Below are 19926 nucleotides of genomic sequence, written 5' to 3'. Positions count from 1 at the left end.
AAAGACTGGAAATTTTGCAGTTATGAGCCTCATAAAACAGCTCAAACTACCTTAAATCTTAATGACAAACATGTAAGATGAACAGATGCAAAAGTGTCACATCGTTCATAAGGATGTGGCAGTGGAAATGACATATCCTGAGGGCAGATGATTAACAACTAGCACAGATATTTGATTAGTATGTGAACAGTAATGCTTACTTCACAATTACAGGAATAAATAACTTTTCTACTTTATATTATTGTACTGATTAAAATAGTGCTTCAAACACATATGAATTGCAAAAAAAGACATTTATGGTGATTCAGAGGGATCTGTCCTTCCCCCAAAATGCAATACATTACTTGAATTAAAACATTTCAGCAACACTCTATCTTTTAAAATTAAGACGTATCAAACTGGAACTTTGCCTCACACAAAAAAGCAGCAGCTTCAGAAGTAAGTGTTCTTGGCTACTGATAACAGCATGTTGTTTGCATACAGTACAAATTCATGGAAAATGAGGTTTCTGGTCCCTGATACTAAAAAAAAAATCATTATCCAACAATAAAAATCAAAGCTGAAATTACGTGGTCATGGTATGGCACCTCATGTCTGAATGCAGAACAGTCCATACAAACAAGCAAAAGCTTTACAAGTTGCACAAATTTAAAATAATTTTTTAGAAAATAAGTTTTATTTGGCTCCTTTTGTACACTTTTTCTTAAAAAAATGCACATTCATACAGTTTGCCCTTCCCAGTGCATGTCTGGATTTGCTCACATAGAGCATTAATATCATTAAGGCCAAAGATGCCTTCACAATAATTTCAGACACATTGTATTCTGGCTGTAAAGCATCCAAAGTTACTAATTTGCTGATTACAACTTGGAAATCAATGTTTTGAGTGTTTCTTCTCTGATTCACATACATAATTGTCCCAAACCAGGAAGAGGAGACAGACCTGCAACAAAGAACCGTCAATGGCGAGTACTCATTTCAGGTAGAGCTAAAGGTAGGTTCTCTACTTCATACTGAGATGGAATATAAAAGAAATACTCAGCTATATAACTTTCTCTTTTTCAAAAGCTCTACATCAGAAATGATAAAACATTGCTTGAAAACTACAGATCAGCCACTGGTAGTGCCATTTTGTTTGCAGAGAAAGCACTCTTTCCCTAGTTGTTTCTCGTGGCCAGGTCTCTCTGCTGTTTATGATGACTATGGAACTCATTTCTTGCTGTTTCTTCTTAAAATACTTCGTGAAGAGGAGGAAATTCAGCTCGAACTTTCACACAGCACAAGAGGTACTAACCCATCAAGTAGCCCCTACAGAAAGAAAATTAATTTAGACAAAAAGTTAGCAAACATAGGTAGCACTCCTCAAAAATCAAGAGGCACACAATCTTAAACCAAAATTTAAGACTGCAAAAGCCTCTGCTGATCAAGGATCTTTGGTCATCTATAACTGCCCACTCCTTCCTCAGCTGGTTTTCTTCAATGAACTCTGAAAATGCATTAGCAATGTTCTTGATCCAACTTTGGTAATTGTTTGGAATTTTTGAAGCCCACATTATGCCCTAAGAAATGTTCTTTATGTGTGCCCTTTACGCAAACTGAAAGTGTTAAGATATTCAATACAACCTGATCTTTTCTGACACTTCACACAAATCTGTTGTCTCTTTCTCTTCCATTTCTCTGAAGCCCTGTTCTTTTCATGAACTTCAGAATGAGAACTGTTGTACAGACACACATGTACTCAGTGAAGCAAAAAACCCATAGAGCATCAATGAAGCAAGAAAATATAGGGTAGGTCCCTATCCAGGTACCTGCTGCCAGGGAAACCATCACTTGTGTATTATGAAACAATTTTTTTAAAGTACTCTGCAGAGGCCAGAAAAAGTAGTCAAGAATAGAAGAATGACTGTCACTATTAATTCAACACTTCATGGAGCTACTCCAAAAATTACCTACCAGTAACTCTAAACACCAGGTTTCAGGTATTCTAAATTAAATAGAACAAAAAATACAGAGGGGGGGAAAACTAGAAAACCTGCATTTGGATTTTGCACAGCTTGAAAGCTACAGTACTTTGACAGTTCCATATTCCTCAAAGCCCTACTTTGTAGCTACTTACCTGACCAGTACATACAATGAATTTTAAGGTGCACTGAGCAAGTCAGACTCAGTAATCATATTTTCTGTCACCCTTTTTTAACTACAGCATGATCTTAGAGAAAGGTGACTCCCAAAGCATCCCACCTCACTCAAGGTAGCTTGTTCAAAAAAAAAAGCAGTCGAAAAGGCAACTTATATTCAAGCTGAATAATTTCTGTTATTCCTAAATTTAACACAGCACACATGAGCCACAAAAGAGAACAAAGACTGAAAGATATAAGATAGTTAAACCGCTTACGGTAATTTCATCCTCATGAAAACTCTGGCCATGAAGAAGCTCAAAAGCACACTCACAAATCCAATAAAGAGCAAAAGAAACCTATTCAACTTGGGGATGTTTGGTGCATTGGATCGATCCAGAATTATGAATCCTAGGCCACCCATTGTGAAGAGGAAGCTGGATGCAAGGCCTTCCATAATGTACTGCCCATTTACTCTAAAGGGGGAAAAAAAAGTAAAAAGAGTCAGAAAAAGATTAAAGAAATTATTTACATTTCAAACCCTATCTACTCAACATGTTATAGCTGTACAAGCACACACGATGATTAAATTTGATGGCTGACTTTCTAACTAAAATAAATAGGAAAATGTAATAAATGTTGTACAATTATATCAAGACATTAATGTCCAGAACTGAGAGTCTGCAAGGTGCCCAGTGCAGCACTCAGGAGGATTTATACATATTTGTGCATACCAACAGCTACCACCCAGCTCACTGGATTGCAGAACCACCTAGTCCAAGGAGGTCCCTGGTTATACAGATGATCCCAAGGCATGGCACCAGCACCTCCTTATTTCCATGCCCATGTTCAGGCAGCACTGCCTCAATCCTCCTCTCAGCACAAATTCCACTCAAAGCACAACAGCAGCACAGGAAGCACATCTGCTGGTTCCAGCACACATCCTGCAGGATGTTCTGCTGCCTGCTTGCTGAGCCTGCATGGATCCATTGCAGGACCAGCCTGGGGGTGCCCCCTGGGGCTCTCTGTCAGCCCACACAGCTGCACCTCCTTCTTACAAGTGGAAAGAGATGGAGAGTGAGGAAGCTGAGATGCAGAAAGAATCTTGCACCTGGATCACGAGTCTCCTGCTTCCCACAGTCACTGAGCCATTTTCCCATCCTCCTAAATAGCAACCTCATAAACCTGGCACTGATGAAACTACGGTGGATGGCCATACAGAAATAAAGATTATCATTACTGCCTCATATCCTGGAAACAAACAAGTTTATCTTCTCTTGTCTTGTTTACACTGACAAATGACAGCATTAACAACTCCCTGCAGCAACTTGATTCACCAACATTGCAACAACTCAACCCAGTCTGAAGCACAGATCTAGTCCAAGCCAAAATCTGTCACATCAACCATGTCACAGACCTCACCGATTCAACCAACTTTTCAGTATTCAATAAAAATCATTATTTGTTTCCACATACATAGATCCCCCCCAGTTAAAAAAGTAGACTTAACTCTCTTCAGACCAGTTTGTTACCAGGAGTCTCTAGCTCATTTTCAGTAATAGAAACCAAGGGCACTAGGAAGACCCAGTTGTTACACATTTGTAACAATGTTCCCACCAGAGGCCCAAGTACAGTAGAGTTTAAAACTGAAAAAAACGAAAGCTTCCCAAACATTACATATTATGCAACAAAAATTGATCAAATGCATCCAGTATAAAGCTCAACCTGAGTAGCAAAAAAAAATAAGTACCTCCAGCACAAACCAATTTCTTTTTACCAGACTTTTCGTTTTTAAAAGTTTTAGGACTAAGTCATTTGATTTCCACTAGTTTCAATGCTGGTTGGGTGGGGTTTTCGTAAAACACAGAAAACAGTTCTTGGCAAACCAAGAACTGATATAAATCAACTCCTGCCTTGCAGAGAAAAGGGAAGGGAAGGGAAGGGAAGGGAAGGGAAGGGAAGGGAAGGGACAGATGCACAGCTTGGCAAGACGGGGTTTATTCGCTTGAGCTTCGGCATTTGCAGCATGCCGCTGGCGGGAACAGGGCTCTAACCTGTATGCCAAGAAAGCCACTGGCCTCTGATGCCCGTGTTCGTCTGTCATGGAGCCCACGCTGGGAGGTTCCACGATCACGTCATAGATGATTCCTGCGGGGAGGAAAGCAAGCACCGACTTGGACTCGCAGCAGCGAGAGCCGCCCCGACCCCGCGGGCGCGCTGGGGGATGCCCGAGGCTCGTGTTCTACGGGCGGTTCGGGCCCGGACAGGGCTCAGCCGCGGCTCTGCCACCGGGACAGGACCGAGGGGGAGCCGCTCCGTCAGCGGGGCCTCCGCTTCACCCGGCCCGGCCTCACCTCCGGTGATGAGGAAGTAGGACACGACCACCAGCGCGTACACGGTCATGGCCGAGGGCATGTGCACCCAGCTCGGCCGCTTCAGCTTGATGTTGGGGCATTCGAGCACGGCGAAGGGCAGGCGGTACAGCGTCTCCATGGCCGCCGTGCGGTCCCGGGGCGGCCGCGGCCCCGCTGCTCCCTGCCGGCGCTGTCCGCTCCCGCCGCCGCCGCCGCGCTCCCACACCGACACCGACACGAAGGCGGAAACGGAAATGGGCTGCGCGTCCTGACAGGGGGAAACGGATCCCTTTCTAAAGGGACAAACTAAACAAAGCACTAGAAACTTGCTACCAGGTTTAAATGACAGATTCTGACTTTTTTTTTTTTGTCTGCATAAAGACATGGAAACGCCGCCAATTCGCCGGCGAAGGGCCTAATCCGGTTTACTCACCTGCCAGGACCCAGCAGCCCTGACGTGTCGGCGCTGGGTACCGGCTCCGGGCGGGGGCGGGGCTGGGGATGTGGCCATGAGCAGGCCCCGCCCCTGGGCTGGGCAGCCACGTGGCCGCCCCGGGCCCTCCCTGTGCCACCGGCCCTGCCCGCGGGTGGGACACCACTGCCCGCCGGTCACTCGGTGGGACACCACTGCCCGCCGGTCACTCACGGACACCGCCCGCTGGTCACTCGGGGGGACACCACTGCCCGCCGGTCACTCGCGGGACGCTCCCGCCGCCCCTGCCATGGGGTCGAGCACCCTTTGGACACCCCTGTCCTGATGCAGTTTTCCGATGGGGGGAGGAAAAGCCACGTCCCGCGTGTGAATTTGCACAGTCGGGCTGGGGCGATGCAGACCCGGCGAGCAGACCAAGTTCCGTAGTAGGCCTTACCCCAGTCCCTGTGTTTGCAGGGGAGCGTGGGGCTGGGTTGCCCCTTGGATGTGGTGGCCATCCTGACCACAGGCAGAGGTCATCCCGGCAGCTGCACACAGAGCAGGCAGGACAAGGCACATCACAGCAGTCCTGCAGAGAGCAAGCAGGGTGCCGTGTGTTACAGCCCATCTCACACGCTCCTGTAAGGGTGCACACACCTCAGCGGGCCAGCCCGGCCCGGCCCCCGCTGCCTCTGTCCTCAGCTCGCTTTGGAGCAGCACCGAGGCAGCACGTCAGAAAAACTCCCCCTGTTGAGGGGAAGCCTCTCTAGGGAAAGGGCGGGGAAGAACTCTTCAGGTTACAGGAGCGGTTCCAAAGCACACACACCATCTGAACTCACCCAGCTCGCCATGCTACCCAGCCCACTTCCCACTGCACTGCCCTTCCCCAAAAGTCTGCCCCATTCCTACATGGCAGCCACCTGGTCAGTTTTAAAATAATTACGGGCCTTATTACCATTTCACTGAAACATTGCCTCAGGACTGCTTTGATTTCTACCTGTAGTGGCAATACCATGTATCCTAACTCTTAACTGCTGCCTTCTGGGGCAATCATGTCATTTACAGCTAGCTGTTTTCAGTCTTATCCTTCCTGTTTGGAAGAATCTCCCTTGCAGTGCCTGTCAACAGATGTTTATATTACATTAATCCTCATTATTCCAAAATTATTCTCCCTCCATTTCTATTTCTTTCCAAAAGCCTGAAGGAAAACTCTCATCTCACAGTCTTTCATGCAAAACAAGGGCAGGTTGCACACACCTGTCCTAGTTGCCTTTTTTTTCACAGCATGCTAAAGTACTAAAATGTGCACTGGAACAGCAAGACAACTAAGGAAATGTTAACCTTAAAGTAACTATAGAAACAGCACTCAAAAATGTTAAGAGTAGTAATGTTAGGCTCAAAACCTCCTTTAATGAGCTACAGCCCTTGCACCTGAGCTGAGGAGAGATGTTTCACATACTTCAAGCTACATTTATCCATTTTGAGAATATTGACAATTATTTTAACTCCTTGGGACACTGTGACGAAATCCTTGGGGAGCTACAACTCCTTTCATCATGCACGGTACTAAGTCACTTATCCTGGAGCAGAGCCACCTCCTGCTGTCACACCCAGGAGGCAGCTGAGTTGCCAGGCTCCTCACCCAAAGCACCAGCTCACTGCCACCAGAAGGGCTTTTCGACTCAGCCTTCTGTCCTCTGTCCCTTGGCTGACGGCAGCTGGCAGAGCTAGGCAGGTGAAAGGCAGCATGCCCTCAGGAGAGACCTGCACACATGTGAGCCACAGCCTGAGCAGACTCCACAGTGACCTCAGAAACCCCTTTAAGTGGCTCTCTCATGGCTCCCAGTAAGCCTCTGTGATCAATTATTGCTTCTCCTTCCATACTGTCATGGTAGAGCTCACTACTTTTTGAAAAAATAGTTATTGGTTAAAAACAGGTAAAAATAGATGCCTGTCAGATACTAAAAGCAGTTCAAAATTCAGAGTTGGAGCTGAGGAATACCACTCCACAGGCAAAGCAAGAATTATCCTGACTGCATTATAACACTCCTGGACAGCATTAAGAGACACATTTAGAGTTCTATCCAAAACAGAATGAAGCAAAGCCATTTTCACTTTTTAAATTACAATTACATCCTTGATGATAAACCAACAAACTTTGGTTCAAATTTCAATACCAGAGGCCCAAATTGCTACTTTAAATCAGGAAGCCTTTAAAGGCCTGTCCTAGCTGCACCCTGGAGTTCTGCTGGTATCATACCTGTAACTGCTGACCCAGGAAGACCTAGCAGGATACAGCAGCTACAGCTTTCTTCCAGAGATTCAGATGTAGCAGGAGGCAACTGTCTGGTGGATACTGCACTGCAGTACTGGCTTTGAGAAGCTAAGACTATTCTCTCCCCCTTCTCTTGAGTAATACTGCATACAATGAAAAAAAAAAAAATCTACCTTAAGTTTATACTAGCTGTCTTCTGTTTGCTCTTCTTTTTCAAAGTCCTAACTTTCTTCTGAGCCAGGTCCTCCAATAACTTGATAAACAGCTGCTGAAAGAAAACCTGCACTGCTGAAAGTTATTCCAACCCCTCGATGTGACTGAGCCTGAGCTGAGAGTCCTGTTTAACCAGACTTCCTTTCAGCAGGCAGCACTGAACAGAGCATCCTGACCTACAGGTTCTGTTGCAGTAAAACCCAGCTCTGCACTGTACAACCTGCAAGAAGCAGAAGCAGCTCCTAGCAGCTTTGAGTCACAAATGGAATGACAGGACACAAGAGAAGTGGAGATCTCATTTATTGGGCTGAAACTACAAATATTCACTTTGACTTCTGGCTCTGTGCTTGTGCCTTCAACACTTTCACAACGATCTTCTGCTCCTCAATAAGAAAAGCTCGTTTGATCCTGGAAAAGAAAAACAACTTTAGGATATGTGTCTATTTATGAAAGTATAAACACAAAAATAAGACAAATTACAATTAGTTTTGCCATCTCCCACATTCATTGCACATGTGGTGTTAGCTCCACAGTTACATAAAAAGGGAACCCACGGCTGTTCTTGCCAGCAGCAAATGACAGGGACAGTAGCACTCCATGAATGCAGCAGCTTGGGGATTGCAGCCTGCAGTGCCTGCAAATTTAGGGTAAGTGGCTTGGAGGCAAGCAAGGTAATACTTGATGGCTGATCATGGGAAAATTTACCATCCTCACAAACTTTAAAGGCAAAAAGCAGAACTCCAAACTGGAGAATTAATTTAATTCTGTTGAAGTCAGAATTGGTGTGACAAGTCAGCTCTCTTCCTCAGAACTACAGGAAACTACATGCATCCAGTTATCAAAACCAGGAATACTTTCCCTGTCAGGATTAAAGCTCCTTGCACATCAACAGGGAAAAGCCTAGCAGGTCAAGTCGTGCCCAAATATGACTATTTCTGGAAGACATGCAGGGCCACCAGGCAGATGGGACAGATCTGTGCACCAGCACTCACATACCAACAGACTATTTGATGGTTCTGAGCCAACAGCACCAGTGTGCCACACACTTTTCTACCCTTTAACATTAAAATGCCTTCTGTCAGTATCTGGTACACATGGCTACTTCTGCAGTACAAAACTGTCAAAGATGCCTACGCAGGTGCAAGAGAAAACCTGACCATTACAAGAAAGGAGGTGGCTGTAATTTCTGGTTTAGGCACAGTAGAAATAGAACATACTCATGCACTAAGACCTACCAACCAAGCTCATGAAGGGTTTGGGAAAATACTCAGAAAAAATGTGGCTTTCAACACAGAAAAGTTATGCTATGGCTCTGCAGCTGTAACAGCTCATCTTCAGTGGTGCCTAATGTAATTCATCTTAGAACTTACACATGCCAAAATAATAAAAAAATGCTGGCACTACAGATGAAAAAAAACCTGGCATTAGACTGCTGACCTCAGAGATTTTCTGTTTACCATTCACAGAGATGACACACTCATGGTCGTGCTTTTCCTCAAACTTGCCAAGGAAGCATAGGATATGCAATTGCTACACAATAAAACTGAATTCAATGAGGCCTGGCAAAGGACATTTTAAAGTTTGACCACATAAAGCTGCTTAACACACAACCAAGTAATACCTGTGAATCCCAAAACACTACAAACAAGTGAAAAATTCAGTTAGATCTGCATAAGGCAAAACAGGACAACAGAACAGAATAATCTTTACCATGGGCAGTCAATACAAAAGATAAAAACCCAGCACGAGCAGACTGTTTAGTATCAATGCAACAGTGCATTACGAAGTCCTGAAGAACACAGTCTCCACAAAGGAGTTCCACACACAGGAACTCCCTCACACCCAAGGGACAAAAATCACACACATCATTGCTTGATGTGCCCCACACTCACGCTCTCCATCTCCCCAACCCAGGGTCAGACAAGAGCCTTCAAAGTCTGAGAGAGATGTAAAAATTCTGTAAGAAGCAACCTGAGGAACAGAGCTGGCTTGGTGTGAGTTACCTGTCACGGACACACTTGGCGCACATGGAGCCACCGTAGGCTCTGCTCACGTGCTTCTTTGTTTTTGACAGCCTCATCAGGACTTTGGGGCGCACAGCACGGACCTACAGACGGCAAAAAGCAAACAAGGGTGTCATGGCACAGAAATTCTTTTTCTCTGACACGTAAAAACCAACATCACTTTCATAGTTAAAAAAAAAACAAACACAAAAAAACCAGCAACACTTGAGGTTTACTATTCAAGATGCTAAAAAGTGACCAAGGTCACAGCTCACTGCATGGGCCATCCTCAGCATTCCTAAGCTGATCTTTTCATCCCACCACAGGGGTTCAACAAGAGTACCATTAAAAAACTGGTTATAAAGAAAGACTTTTTTTAAAGATAGGAACTGCTCAAAGATCACCATTACTCAAGCATTCCCATAACTGTTAATAGCAATGGTGTTACTTCAAGAAAACCTTCTAAAGAAAAATACATTAAGAATATTAATTCCTTTTTTCTAAATACTTTATAAACTTGGCTTACCCTTTTTTCTGTAAGTCTAATAGGTCTAATTTACATTTTTAAATCTGCTACAGAACTGCCCTGTCTAGTTTTAAAAATTTCAGACTTTCTAAAACAAGAGTTTATATTTAATAATAATGCAAACCAAGAGCATTAAAAAAAGTTTGAGCTTCCAAAGCTCATTTTGCTAGTAAACTCTACAACATTTGATTTGAACATTTTAAAGAAAAAGGTTATTTCAACAAGAACTGATAAATTAACAGGCCCATTGTAACCCTTGGATAGGCTCTTTTTTCTGAAGAAACGCTGCAGCACAGCAACACCCTTAGGTGTTTGTAATCATACTCACACCACGAAGTCGTCCTGGGCAAATCCCACATGCTGACTTGGGGGCCTTTCCCACTTTCTTGGTGTAAAGGTAAACAATCCTGTTCCCGGGTGTTCGGGACCTGAGCACAGCAGAGAAACGCTCAGTTAACGTGACAATGGGAAAGGAAGCATCACCTGTTTACAACAGCAGTTTTCTTACACACGGTCTTACTTACAGTCTGGTCTTGTTGGAAGCTGTGTTGTAGGACAACCTACGGCGGTATGTCAGGCGCTGCACCATTTTTCACCCCTAAAAAAACCAAAACCAAAGCGGCACTAGTTAAGAGCTGGACGTCCACACAGGAATTCACATCTCACAGGATCACCCGTACAGAGCCAGATGTGAATCAGCAGCTGCCGATCCCATATTAATAAAACTAAAGCCTTTCCTGATCAGCGACACCAGCAGAACGGTATTAGAGAACAACAAAACGCCTGACAGCGGGCACGATGCGATCCGCAATGAAAATTCACCCGAACTAACCCGAACACTGTTCAAATATCCCTGTCTTGCCTGCATTATGTCACGCTCTCCTAAGAGACTGCATAGAGCTTTGGCAGCTCCGTATTTTGTAGTCAACAAAAGCTCCACTCGCAGCCCCGGGAGACGCGGGCCCTGCTCGGGAGCCCCACCGCGGAGGCCTCGGCAGGCCCGGCCTCTCTGCCGGGCGGTTCTGCCCCCGCTCCGGCCCACGCGCGGGCAGCGGCAGCGCCGCCGGCCCATCCCCGCTGCCCCTCGGGGCCTCGGATCGCGCTCGCCGCCCGCCGGGCCGCGGATGGAGGCGGATGGGCACCCACAGCCCTCGCTCGCCCACCGCCATACCTGGCGCCGCCGGACCCGGAAGAGGAAGCGGAAATGCGCGAGTCAACATTGAAATAGCGGCGTGCTGGAGACCGGAAGAAATAGCGGCGCCTGCGCACTGGAGTCCGTCTACTAGGCAGGGCGGCGAGTGGGCAGCGCCATGTTGTACGGCACGGAGGTGCAGGTGGCGCCATGTTGTACGGCTGAAGCGGGGCGGGGCGCCGCTCGGCGGCGGCATCGGGAGCCGGCCAATGGGCGCCGTGGGGACTCCGTTTTATTTGTTGCGTGTTTTACTGAAAAACTCTTTGACTAAAATATCGTCTTCTGTCCTGGGAAAGAAGGGTTAGTGCTTCATTATGGTAATTAGGTAGCTGTGGGTCCAGAAGCCGTTCCCCATCCTGCTGTTTAAGCTCTCAATTACAAGTCACTCCTACAGGCTTTTCCACGGCACAGTGGCTCGTGACACACCTGGGAACCGTGTGTCTGACACAAAACGTGCACAAGGAAAGGCTGATCCCACAGAATCCCTCGAAAGCCTTGCCTGGGGCATTGCAGGGCTGCCCTTGCCAGGCTCCGTTCCCCTCGAGATGTCCTCACTCCTGACCAGCACTGGCCTTCCCGGGCACAGCACCAGGCAGACCACAGGTACCTAGGAAAAACAGGGAAAAAAAGGACACAGCTAGTAGAACTGTCCCTTAATACATCCTCCCCGTGTTCATCCATAAGCATCGCCCAAGTGTCCTGAGCTGGGTCACATTTCCTGACCCTAGATTATCTCAGTTGGTGTAGGCATGGTGCTAACAACACCAAGGTTGTGGGTTCAATCTCTGTATGGGCCTATATTCTCTTAAGAACTGGACTCAATGACCCTTGTGGGTCCCTTTGAACTCAGAATGTTCTATGAAATCTATTTAATAGCCTCTGGTAGACCCTTGACAAAAGAAGAGAAAGCCAGAGCTAAGGGACTATAGGATGGCTTGTCAGTAGCCAGAAACAGCATTCCAGTGGTGCCAGATCTGCCATATTAAAATCTAAATACACAGAAGGTACCTCTGGCAACCCCTCACCTTTCCATTAACAGGAAGGAAAGGAGAAACACTCCCTGAACTACACTTCTCCCAGATGTTTGTTTCTGCTCCCATCCCACACCCCTGGTCCCTGCCAAGCTGAGAAGCATGTTGACGAGCAGAGCTGCCTCTGTGTTCTGAAATCAGCGTCTGACCTCTGCTATCTATATGTGACCTTACTAATGGATCTGGATCCCATCCCGCCACCTGGCTCTGACACATGAAAGACCAAGAGGTTTTAAAGCACACTTTTCCATCACTTCTGCTCCCCAGCCTCTGGTGGCAGTGGTGGTGTTCCCACTGCCACACCAAGTCCTCCCCCTCACAGTGTGTGTGAATGCCTTGTGGTTGCTCTCACAGTTGATACTGACTCGCACAGTCAAAATCTCCATGCAGCATCAATGGGAAATCACCATCTGCAAGGAGGATGGGGTTGGGCCCACGGTCTGTGAGCCCTCAAATGCTTTTTTGCCCCACTGACCTGAGCACTGTTCCACAGTGATACTCAAGGACCAACACGTTAAGCATGTAGGGTGCTGCTGCTGCCATCATTAGCAGCTTCAGCTCTGCTTTTGGAGATTAGCAGGTGCTCAGAAAGCTTTGATGTGTGCTCCTGGCCTTATTTATGTAACTCACAGTTTGTTGTACTGCATCCTCCCTGTTTTCAATCTATAATTATTATTTTGGTTAATTATTGACTCTTTTTAAGTGCAAATCATGGACACCAGAATTATTTTTTAATTCATGAAAGGAGAGAAAATATGTATGAACTAGATTTTAGGGTATATTTAAAATAGGAGCATATTTTAGAAGACAAGTAAATTTCAGAGCAATTAGAGTATTTAACATGAACTTTCTAGGCCCAGAACCCTGAGGGGAATAAGAAAGCCAATTAAATTAGATTAAATAATCATGCCTAAATATAAAAGGGTAACAGAATCCAATTGTTAAAGAACAACACTATTAAATTATGATAGAATAGTTTAGATGTTGTCAGTGCAACAGGTAACTATTTTATTATTGACAATAGTATTGATACGCTTTTGAACTTATTCCACTTAGGCTCTAAACTCAACCTGTGTAAGTTTTAGAAACTGCCAATTAAATTCCAGCCATTTGCTTCTGCTGATGTACTGGCCTAGTTTTTCAAGCATTTTCAGTTCTTTTTTAAGAGGAACAGGGCTATCAGGCAAACAGCTCACCAGAGCATCTGGAAATGTTAGCTAAATGACAACTGGTTTAATGCTATCTAATGTGGGGATAAGATTTGAAGCAGAAGCTCACTAAGCCCATTTTGTACAGATTAGTCAAGTGATTCATGTTCTCTGCTACTCCTACCTCTTCACAGGACCAAACCATCTCTTTTGGGAGCAGTCATTTTCTACATCCAACATGTCTCGTTAACTCTTTCTGTGTCTTCTTCTTTCCTTGAATGCAATGAAGGGGATGGATTAGCAAATGCACAGCCCGACAATGTAGAAAAGTAACAGTGGCATCCTATAAAATAATTTTTTCATTTTTCATTTCTAGGATGTCAGTGGAAGCATAGCACCTGAGGTTGTGGGCTGTTTCATTGAGGAAACTGGAGGCTGGCTTCCAGGTGTACTTGGGTATCGGCAACACAAAACAATAAACCTCTTTGCCACCACATCCAATTGGAAGGATAATCATCTCTGATGGCAGTTTAGTAATGGAATATATTTTGCACCAGCCAACAGGCTGTCACCATATTCTGTTTAATGCATCAGAAAAATGCTTTGTTCACAGTTTAAGACCAATTCTTGGTATGTTGACCATCCTTTCTTTGCCACATGGTCCTCTCTTGATCTCTCTTTTTACTGAAAACTCCTATCTATGTGCATAACAATTTGCATGGTCACGTGTAAAGTTCCAACAGAGTAAGAGTGAGAGTTCTCAAAGGCAAAAGGCTTGATAAGCCTGGCTGGGTCCCCTTATACTTTCCTCACACTTCTGTACCACTTCCAGGAATCTACCAGGCCCCAGGAGGGTTCCACTGCCCCATTAACTTCTTTTCATGGATCTCTCTAGGGCTTTTCTCCACAATAAGCTTCAATTAAAAAATGAGACATGTTTTCACTCATTCACTTGCTGTTGTACCAGTCCAGACTGGCAAAATCTAAGAGGCATGGGAAGGAAAGCAAGCCTGTGGGCAAGCACATACTGGGTGCTGCAAAGAGGAAAAGATGTGATGGCTGAGAGCTGTGGTGCTCCTGTTAAGTCACAGGCAGGATAACATTTCCATGAACAGTGTATCAGTATGTGTTTTAGAAATGTCTCACTGAAGTCAGAGTCCAACCTCAAGTGCTGCTTGGATGCAACCAACAGGCTTAGATCTATAAATGTGGAAAGGAACCAAGACATCTTGGAAAAGTATTAGCAGCTGTTTGAAAGGGTAGAAAGTAGAGGTCCTCGGCTCCACTGTCTCTCCAGAGCTGATTTTTTTTCTTAAAAATCCCATTCCCTTTCCTTGTTAACTATGTGGTGTGTGTCACTATCTGATTATACTAATTTCTATTAACATAACCTTCCACAACACAGACCTGTGCAAATTACGTTATGAGAAGCTGTAGTTCATTTCCATTTCAGTGGAGCTTGTTAAACAAGCAAAATTATTTTGTAGCAGAGGGAAAAACAATTTAGTGAAATGCAGTCTTAGCATAGGAAGTACATAATATCGTATTTGGGTTGAAACTTTTTCTGTCAAAAATGTCATAACCCTGTAAGAAAGAGAATTAAAATCCCGTTATTTTAATTTACATCTAGCCACGAGATAAGTAAAGTTATCATTGAAATTCTAATTAAATAGGATGATTGACTAAGGTAGGACATCAAAGAAGAGAAGTGAATATGATAAGTCAAAGTCTTATTAATTAGTCCGCGTGGAAGAAATTCCAGGGATGTCAAGCTGAGGCTGCTGCAAGGAGAAAAAAAGCAGACAAGAAAATGTGTGTTTCTTTGAAGTTAGGAACTGAGATAGTGATGGAGGTAATTGTGTCTGACTGGATCCAGTAATGAAGAGCCGTAAATCAGACCTAGGAATCGGAGGAAAGATTCTAGTAACGAATGTGGCTGCCCCCCTGCTGCGAAGAAACAGAATGCAGAGCTGACTAATTGACCCAGTCTATCTCCCAGTAGCTCTCTGTTATTATTTATTAATTTTTAATTTCTGAATTATTTACGTTCTGGGAAATTATTTTTGACAGCCTGTTAGGCGTGCCAAAGTTAATGGAGGATGAAAGGACCGGTACTAGAATTAGCAGGGATGTAGTCACAGGCTACTGAATTTAATGATTTTGGAAGGGAAAATTGATTTCACACAGCGTGTCACTTTATACTACTTTAGGGATACACCAGCTATTTGATTAATTGAGGAATAACCAATTCAAAGTATATTTGAAGTGTAAATGAATCACAGTGCTCAGCTGTTTATTTTTCCCCTTTTCTGATGAGAACACTGAGTTTGCCTAAAGTTGCCGATTAAAACCAATACAGGTAGGTCCCATACTCACACCTGCTTATTTTCTCCTGCCTTAAAGAAAAAAATACTTTCACCATCTGGAGAAGACATGCAATCCTCCATCTCACTTGGGATAGAGTTCATCCTTCCTATACAACACCTAATTAAAAAGGCTTTGTGTGCACTCCTCCTCCCCTGTGGAAAGTGTTTAAGACGGAGCAGGGTACTGAGCCCATGGGCAGCACAAGCAGCTGGATGTGAATTCTTCATGGTGACAGCTCACGTTTGCTTTTCATCAGCCCTCAGGCTGAAGTCAGGGTCCCTGGCCTACAACATCCCCTGTGTCATTTCTCCTGGTGCAGCCGTGATAAGCCATGATAAGAAGGGCTATACATCTTCCCACAGAGCAATGGAAAAAAATGAAGGGGCTCTGCACAGCTATTCCAGGCTGTGAAAACTGCATTTCACCCTTTGTGCCAAATAAAGCTAAACCCTGTCTGCTTCTCACATCTAAGCCTTCTGACCATCCAGGCAACAAGGACACAGGCAACCTTTCCCCAGCAGTGTGTACTATGCTGTAGGCATCTCACATCTCTGGAAAGACTCACACTGGAAATGTCTCCAGAGCTGCTTGGGATCATCACCTCACATTGCTCCTTCCCCCAAGAGCAGCCACCCAAGGCGAGGGGCATGGCCGAATTTTCCCTGCCTTAGAGGGAGGATGTGCCTGTGCCCAGGATCAGAGGGACAAAGCACTCTCACTGCCAGAGTTTCCTGTGGCAGTGATGGGTCAATCACTTAATTAAGGGCAGCGTAATCAGCCGTGTGGGCACTGGAGGTGGTGACTGTGATTTTGGATGTCCTTAATGTAATGTCTGCAGGTCACTCAGTGTTACCTCCCAAATGCCTTAACAAACTAGTTCCCTAAATACTAGCCCTAACTGGTTTAAGTCCAGCCTTCCCTGTTCTAAAAGAAATGTAATTGATGTTACTATTTAACAAAATCTTAGGGACCCTGTAAAGAGAATTAAAGTACAATTCTTTATCTGTGCAGGTTTTGGGAGAGCAGTGAACACCAAATACTAGCTGCCCCATGTAGCTCCCCCTTTCCATGAGAAATTATTCAAAACCATCTGCCATAAATTGACATGGATCCCACGAACAGGTGAGAAAGGTATAGGATAGATTCCATTTCAAGTCTAATAAACAATAAAACTCCTTTGAATTGACTGAGACCAAACTGCTGAGTGAGAGGTTAAGTGTCAAAGGGATCTGGAATTTTGCACGTTTTTCTGTTGCTTTGTTCTTTAAAATAGGAAGGGCTACCTACCATGGCAAATGTTGACCATATAGGGATGAGGGGGAGAGATAAAGAATGAAGAAAGGTCAATAATGCATTAGTGTACCTTAAAAAAAACCTATATTTGTCTTAATGATTTAAAGATATATTAACAGTGCAGAAAGGCTTTGCTGCTTAAGTTTTCTGAGGAGTTTATAATTCATACAAACATCTCCCTGTTTTTTTCTGAGCACTTCAGGAGCACTTGGAACATTTCTCCATGATGTTTTACCAAGTCAAACATGCAATAGAAGCCTGTTTTTCTCAGTTACCTTTTGGGATTATACCAGTGAAAATTAGCTGTGCAAGGAGCATCAACTACAACAGGCTGCTGAAGGAGGTGTGACCCGTGGCCTCTGCTTGGCTATGGGGATTTGTACTTTATCAATCTTTTCAGCACGTGAGACTGGACTGGCTGCTAGAACAAAAGCCTGATGAAAAGACTATTTTTTCTGGGTCTCCTGAATCTGTGAAGGCATCTTTGGGTTTTGGGACTTTTCTTGTGATTATTGTTAAAACTTTCTAAAGGAAGAACACTGTATATAGTGTTGATAAAACAATATGAAATATGATTTTTGAGATTGCATGTTTTGTTAGTATCAATGAAAGCACACTCACTGCCTTGGAATTCAAAAGAGGTCAACTCACCAGCAGCAGAATTGACTGCCCCAAACTACATAGAAAATGTGATCTAAATACAATAGCTTAAGGAACAGCAATTCATATCTTCAAATATTACATAACAATTAGGCAATTTATGCTACTTGAAGATTTACTTTACAGTTTCAAAATGCTCAATGGAGAAACAAATACTTTTTACAGTACATGCAGAAATTAACCCTAAAATATTTACATTCAACAAATGCAGCTTCTTTTGAAGAAGATGATTTAGCGTGCTCTGCTGTTCTATAGTGGAATGAATCCGTCATAGAACTGGCTTCTCCCTGTTTCAATATTAAAACAAAGGGGATATGCTGGCAGTGCAGCACCCTGGGAATTCAGCTCAGAAGTCCAATTAACAACAACTAATTCCCAATACTGCCTATTTACCCCTAAGATTTGGCTAGATATAATAAGTCATGCATTTTGCATTTAAGCTTTTAATGCCCAGAGGATAACAAAAATCCATCATGATCACTTTTTATTTTCATCATATGAAGAGAGAAGAAAGCATCATTCCTTCCCTCTTCAGTTAAGCGCCTCCATATCTTTATGCTAAGTCTATGAATGAGCTGCCTCCTATCTTTTCCCTGTGTCTCCTTACCCTACTTCTCCATAAATGCCTTCATTCTTCAAGAAGACCTGAAGGTAAAAATCCCTTTGGATCTGTGTTCTGAATAGCTAGCTACATGTAAAATTATTCTCCTTCAAACAATGATCTACTGCACATTCACTGGACCAAGTCTCCTGCCCTTTAGACTGTCATGCTATTGTATGCAGCCTACACTCCCCTCACACCAGATTACACTGCAGGAGCTATCAAGGCACTGCCCAGCTGTGAACATATTTTAAAAGCTAAAACTGTAATATACTGTAAATGGTAATGGCCAGGCTATAACATGCTAAAGATTAGGCAAATACTTCCAATAATTAGAATTATCTTCTGCAACTCAATTTTGTTTACAGTGTAAGTCAGATTAAACTAAATTCTCCAAAGGTAAATGCCTAGAACAATTCTACACACTTTAGATGCAAAAGGGAGAGAAGCAGAGAGAAAGCAAGCAAGTAAATATGTGCACATGAGGCTTTGGATATTCCTTGCTAGGTAAAACCTAAGCTGTACATTAATAATTAGGGACACATTAAAATATCTATCTGTCCAGATACATTTTTATTGGTATCCAGCAGAAAACAATTAAGGCCTAGAGGTACCCATAAACCTCTGTATTTATGAAGTTTTGTAACACAGAAATAATGCAATTCACCTTGATTGAAGGGAAATTGGAAGAAAAATTAAATGGCTTGAGAAGCAAACAACAGAGCACATTAAATCATAAAGCATCACAGTAATAGAACACAAGATGTGACACTGGGCTGAAAGAAATGCCTGGACCAACCTTATGTAGCAATGCCTGCAGAGCAGCAGGTTACTATACAGAAAGCTGCCTACAAAATATTTCTGCAACATTGTATTTTGCTGTGCATTACAAAAATCCCAGAAGGTGTTATTTTTTCACGAAGCTGTGATGAACTTGGCTTATGCTTGGCATCAGACTGCCTGCTTCTTACGGGGGTTTCCGAGTTGCATATTTGCAGATTTAAGGCCAGACTTTCAGAGGGGCTCACAGCCAGATTTTTAAGCACTTGGCTGCCAAGCTGCAAGCCTGGCTTCTCACTGGTCCAGGAATCAGAATGACTCAATGGAAACCAATCTCCTATGAACATCCCAGACTAACTGGCTGATCAGCAGCTATGCCTGTGACAGAAGCTGAGACAGCTGAATGCAGTATTTCTGACACAGTTAGATGTGAATTTTAGTACCTGTCTGCACAGAGATGGCAGGTGCAAAGAAGGGCCTGCTCCGAACTTCCGAATGAAAGTGCTGGCTTCATCTTCTTCGTGTGCAGATTTTCTGATTGCTCTGCACCTTCTTCCCTGTGAGCAGCAAAAAGAAAGAAGTTGAACAGGCTGATCCCAAATAGGGCTCTGTGGAGGGTAACACAACATCCCCATTTTTGTAACACCCCATGGTCAAACCTCCTGCTTGCTGGGAAGCGGAGGACAGCAGCGCTAATGATTCTCTCCCTTCTAAAGCTGCTAGATTTTAAGTGCTTTGAGGAGATTGAAGACAAGCATTAAATTTTGATTAAAGGGACACTGCCAACTTACATTAATCTTAGAATTTAGGATTTATAACAGGCAGGCAAAGGTGGAGGAGAGCTTGCCTGTTGGCTGTAAATATTTCTTTGCAGCAGGATAAAGACCTTATCTTCTGAGAACAGAGGGCATCAAAATTAACTTGAATAGAAAACTAACAAGGTACACTTTAGTT

The 19926-nt window shown here is 44.0% G+C and overlaps 2 protein-coding genes and 1 long non-coding RNA gene across 3 annotated transcripts; all 3 read right to left on the bottom strand.

Moving 5' to 3' along the window:
- Nucleotides 1–274: 274 nt before the first annotated feature.
- OSTC (oligosaccharyltransferase complex non-catalytic subunit) lies at nucleotides 275–4650 on the bottom strand. The gene is made up of 4 exons (XM_063156469.1): nucleotides 4472–4650; nucleotides 4172–4265; nucleotides 2396–2593; nucleotides 275–1308 (listed from the first exon to the last, which is right to left on the bottom strand). The coding sequence occupies exons 1-4, from the start codon at nucleotides 4608–4610 to the stop codon at nucleotides 1290–1292; spliced, it is 450 nt and encodes a 149-aa protein (XP_063012539.1). The 5' UTR covers nucleotides 4611–4650; the 3' UTR covers nucleotides 275–1289.
- A 3004-nt stretch (nucleotides 4651–7654) lies between these two features.
- RPL34 (ribosomal protein L34) lies at nucleotides 7655–11153 on the bottom strand. Its single transcript, XM_063156467.1, has 5 exons — nucleotides 11072–11153; nucleotides 10425–10498; nucleotides 10229–10328; nucleotides 9375–9478; nucleotides 7655–7779 (listed from the first exon to the last, which is right to left on the bottom strand). The coding sequence occupies exons 2-5, from the start codon at nucleotides 10487–10489 to the stop codon at nucleotides 7695–7697; spliced, it is 354 nt and encodes a 117-aa protein (XP_063012537.1). The 5' UTR covers nucleotides 10490–10498; nucleotides 11072–11153; the 3' UTR covers nucleotides 7655–7694.
- A 146-nt stretch (nucleotides 11154–11299) lies between these two features.
- Nucleotides 11300–19529, bottom strand: LOC134418328 (uncharacterized). Its single transcript, XR_010027758.1, has 3 exons — nucleotides 19416–19529; nucleotides 13456–13544; nucleotides 11300–11699 (listed from the first exon to the last, which is right to left on the bottom strand). It is a non-coding gene; the product is annotated as an uncharacterized LOC134418328 (long non-coding RNA).
- Between the last annotated feature and the right edge of the window lie 397 nt (nucleotides 19530–19926).

This window comes from Melospiza melodia, chromosome 5, assembly GCF_035770615.1.
Source record: "Melospiza melodia melodia isolate bMelMel2 chromosome 5, bMelMel2.pri, whole genome shotgun sequence".
NCBI lineage: Eukaryota > Metazoa > Chordata > Aves > Passeriformes > Passerellidae > Melospiza > Melospiza melodia.
The sequence above is the reverse complement of the archived record's forward strand: the minus strand, read 5'-3'. Positions and strand labels throughout refer to the sequence as shown.

Coding starts and splice junctions, on each gene's coding strand:
- OSTC (XM_063156469.1), bottom strand. CDS start 4,610: ATGGAGACGCTGTACCGCCTGCCCTTCGCCGTGCTCGAATGCCCCAAC. Junction 4,266..4,471: donor CTACTTCCTCATCACCGGAG/GTGAGGCCGGGC, acceptor TCCTCCCCGCAG/GAATCATCTATGACGTGATC. Junction 2,594..4,171: donor GTGGCTTTCTTGGCATACAG/GTTAGAGCCCTG, acceptor TTCCCCCTTTAG/AGTAAATGGGCAGTACATTA.
- RPL34 (XM_063156467.1), bottom strand. CDS start 10,489: ATGGTGCAGCGCCTGACATACCGCCGTAGGTTGTCCTACAACACAGCT. Junction 10,329..10,424: donor GCTTCCAACAAGACCAGACT/GTAAGTAAGACC, acceptor TGCTGTGCTCAG/GTCCCGAACACCCGGGAACA. Junction 9,479..10,228: donor GCCCAGGACGACTTCGTGGT/GTGAGTATGATT, acceptor TGCCGTCTGTAG/GTCCGTGCTGTGCGCCCCAA.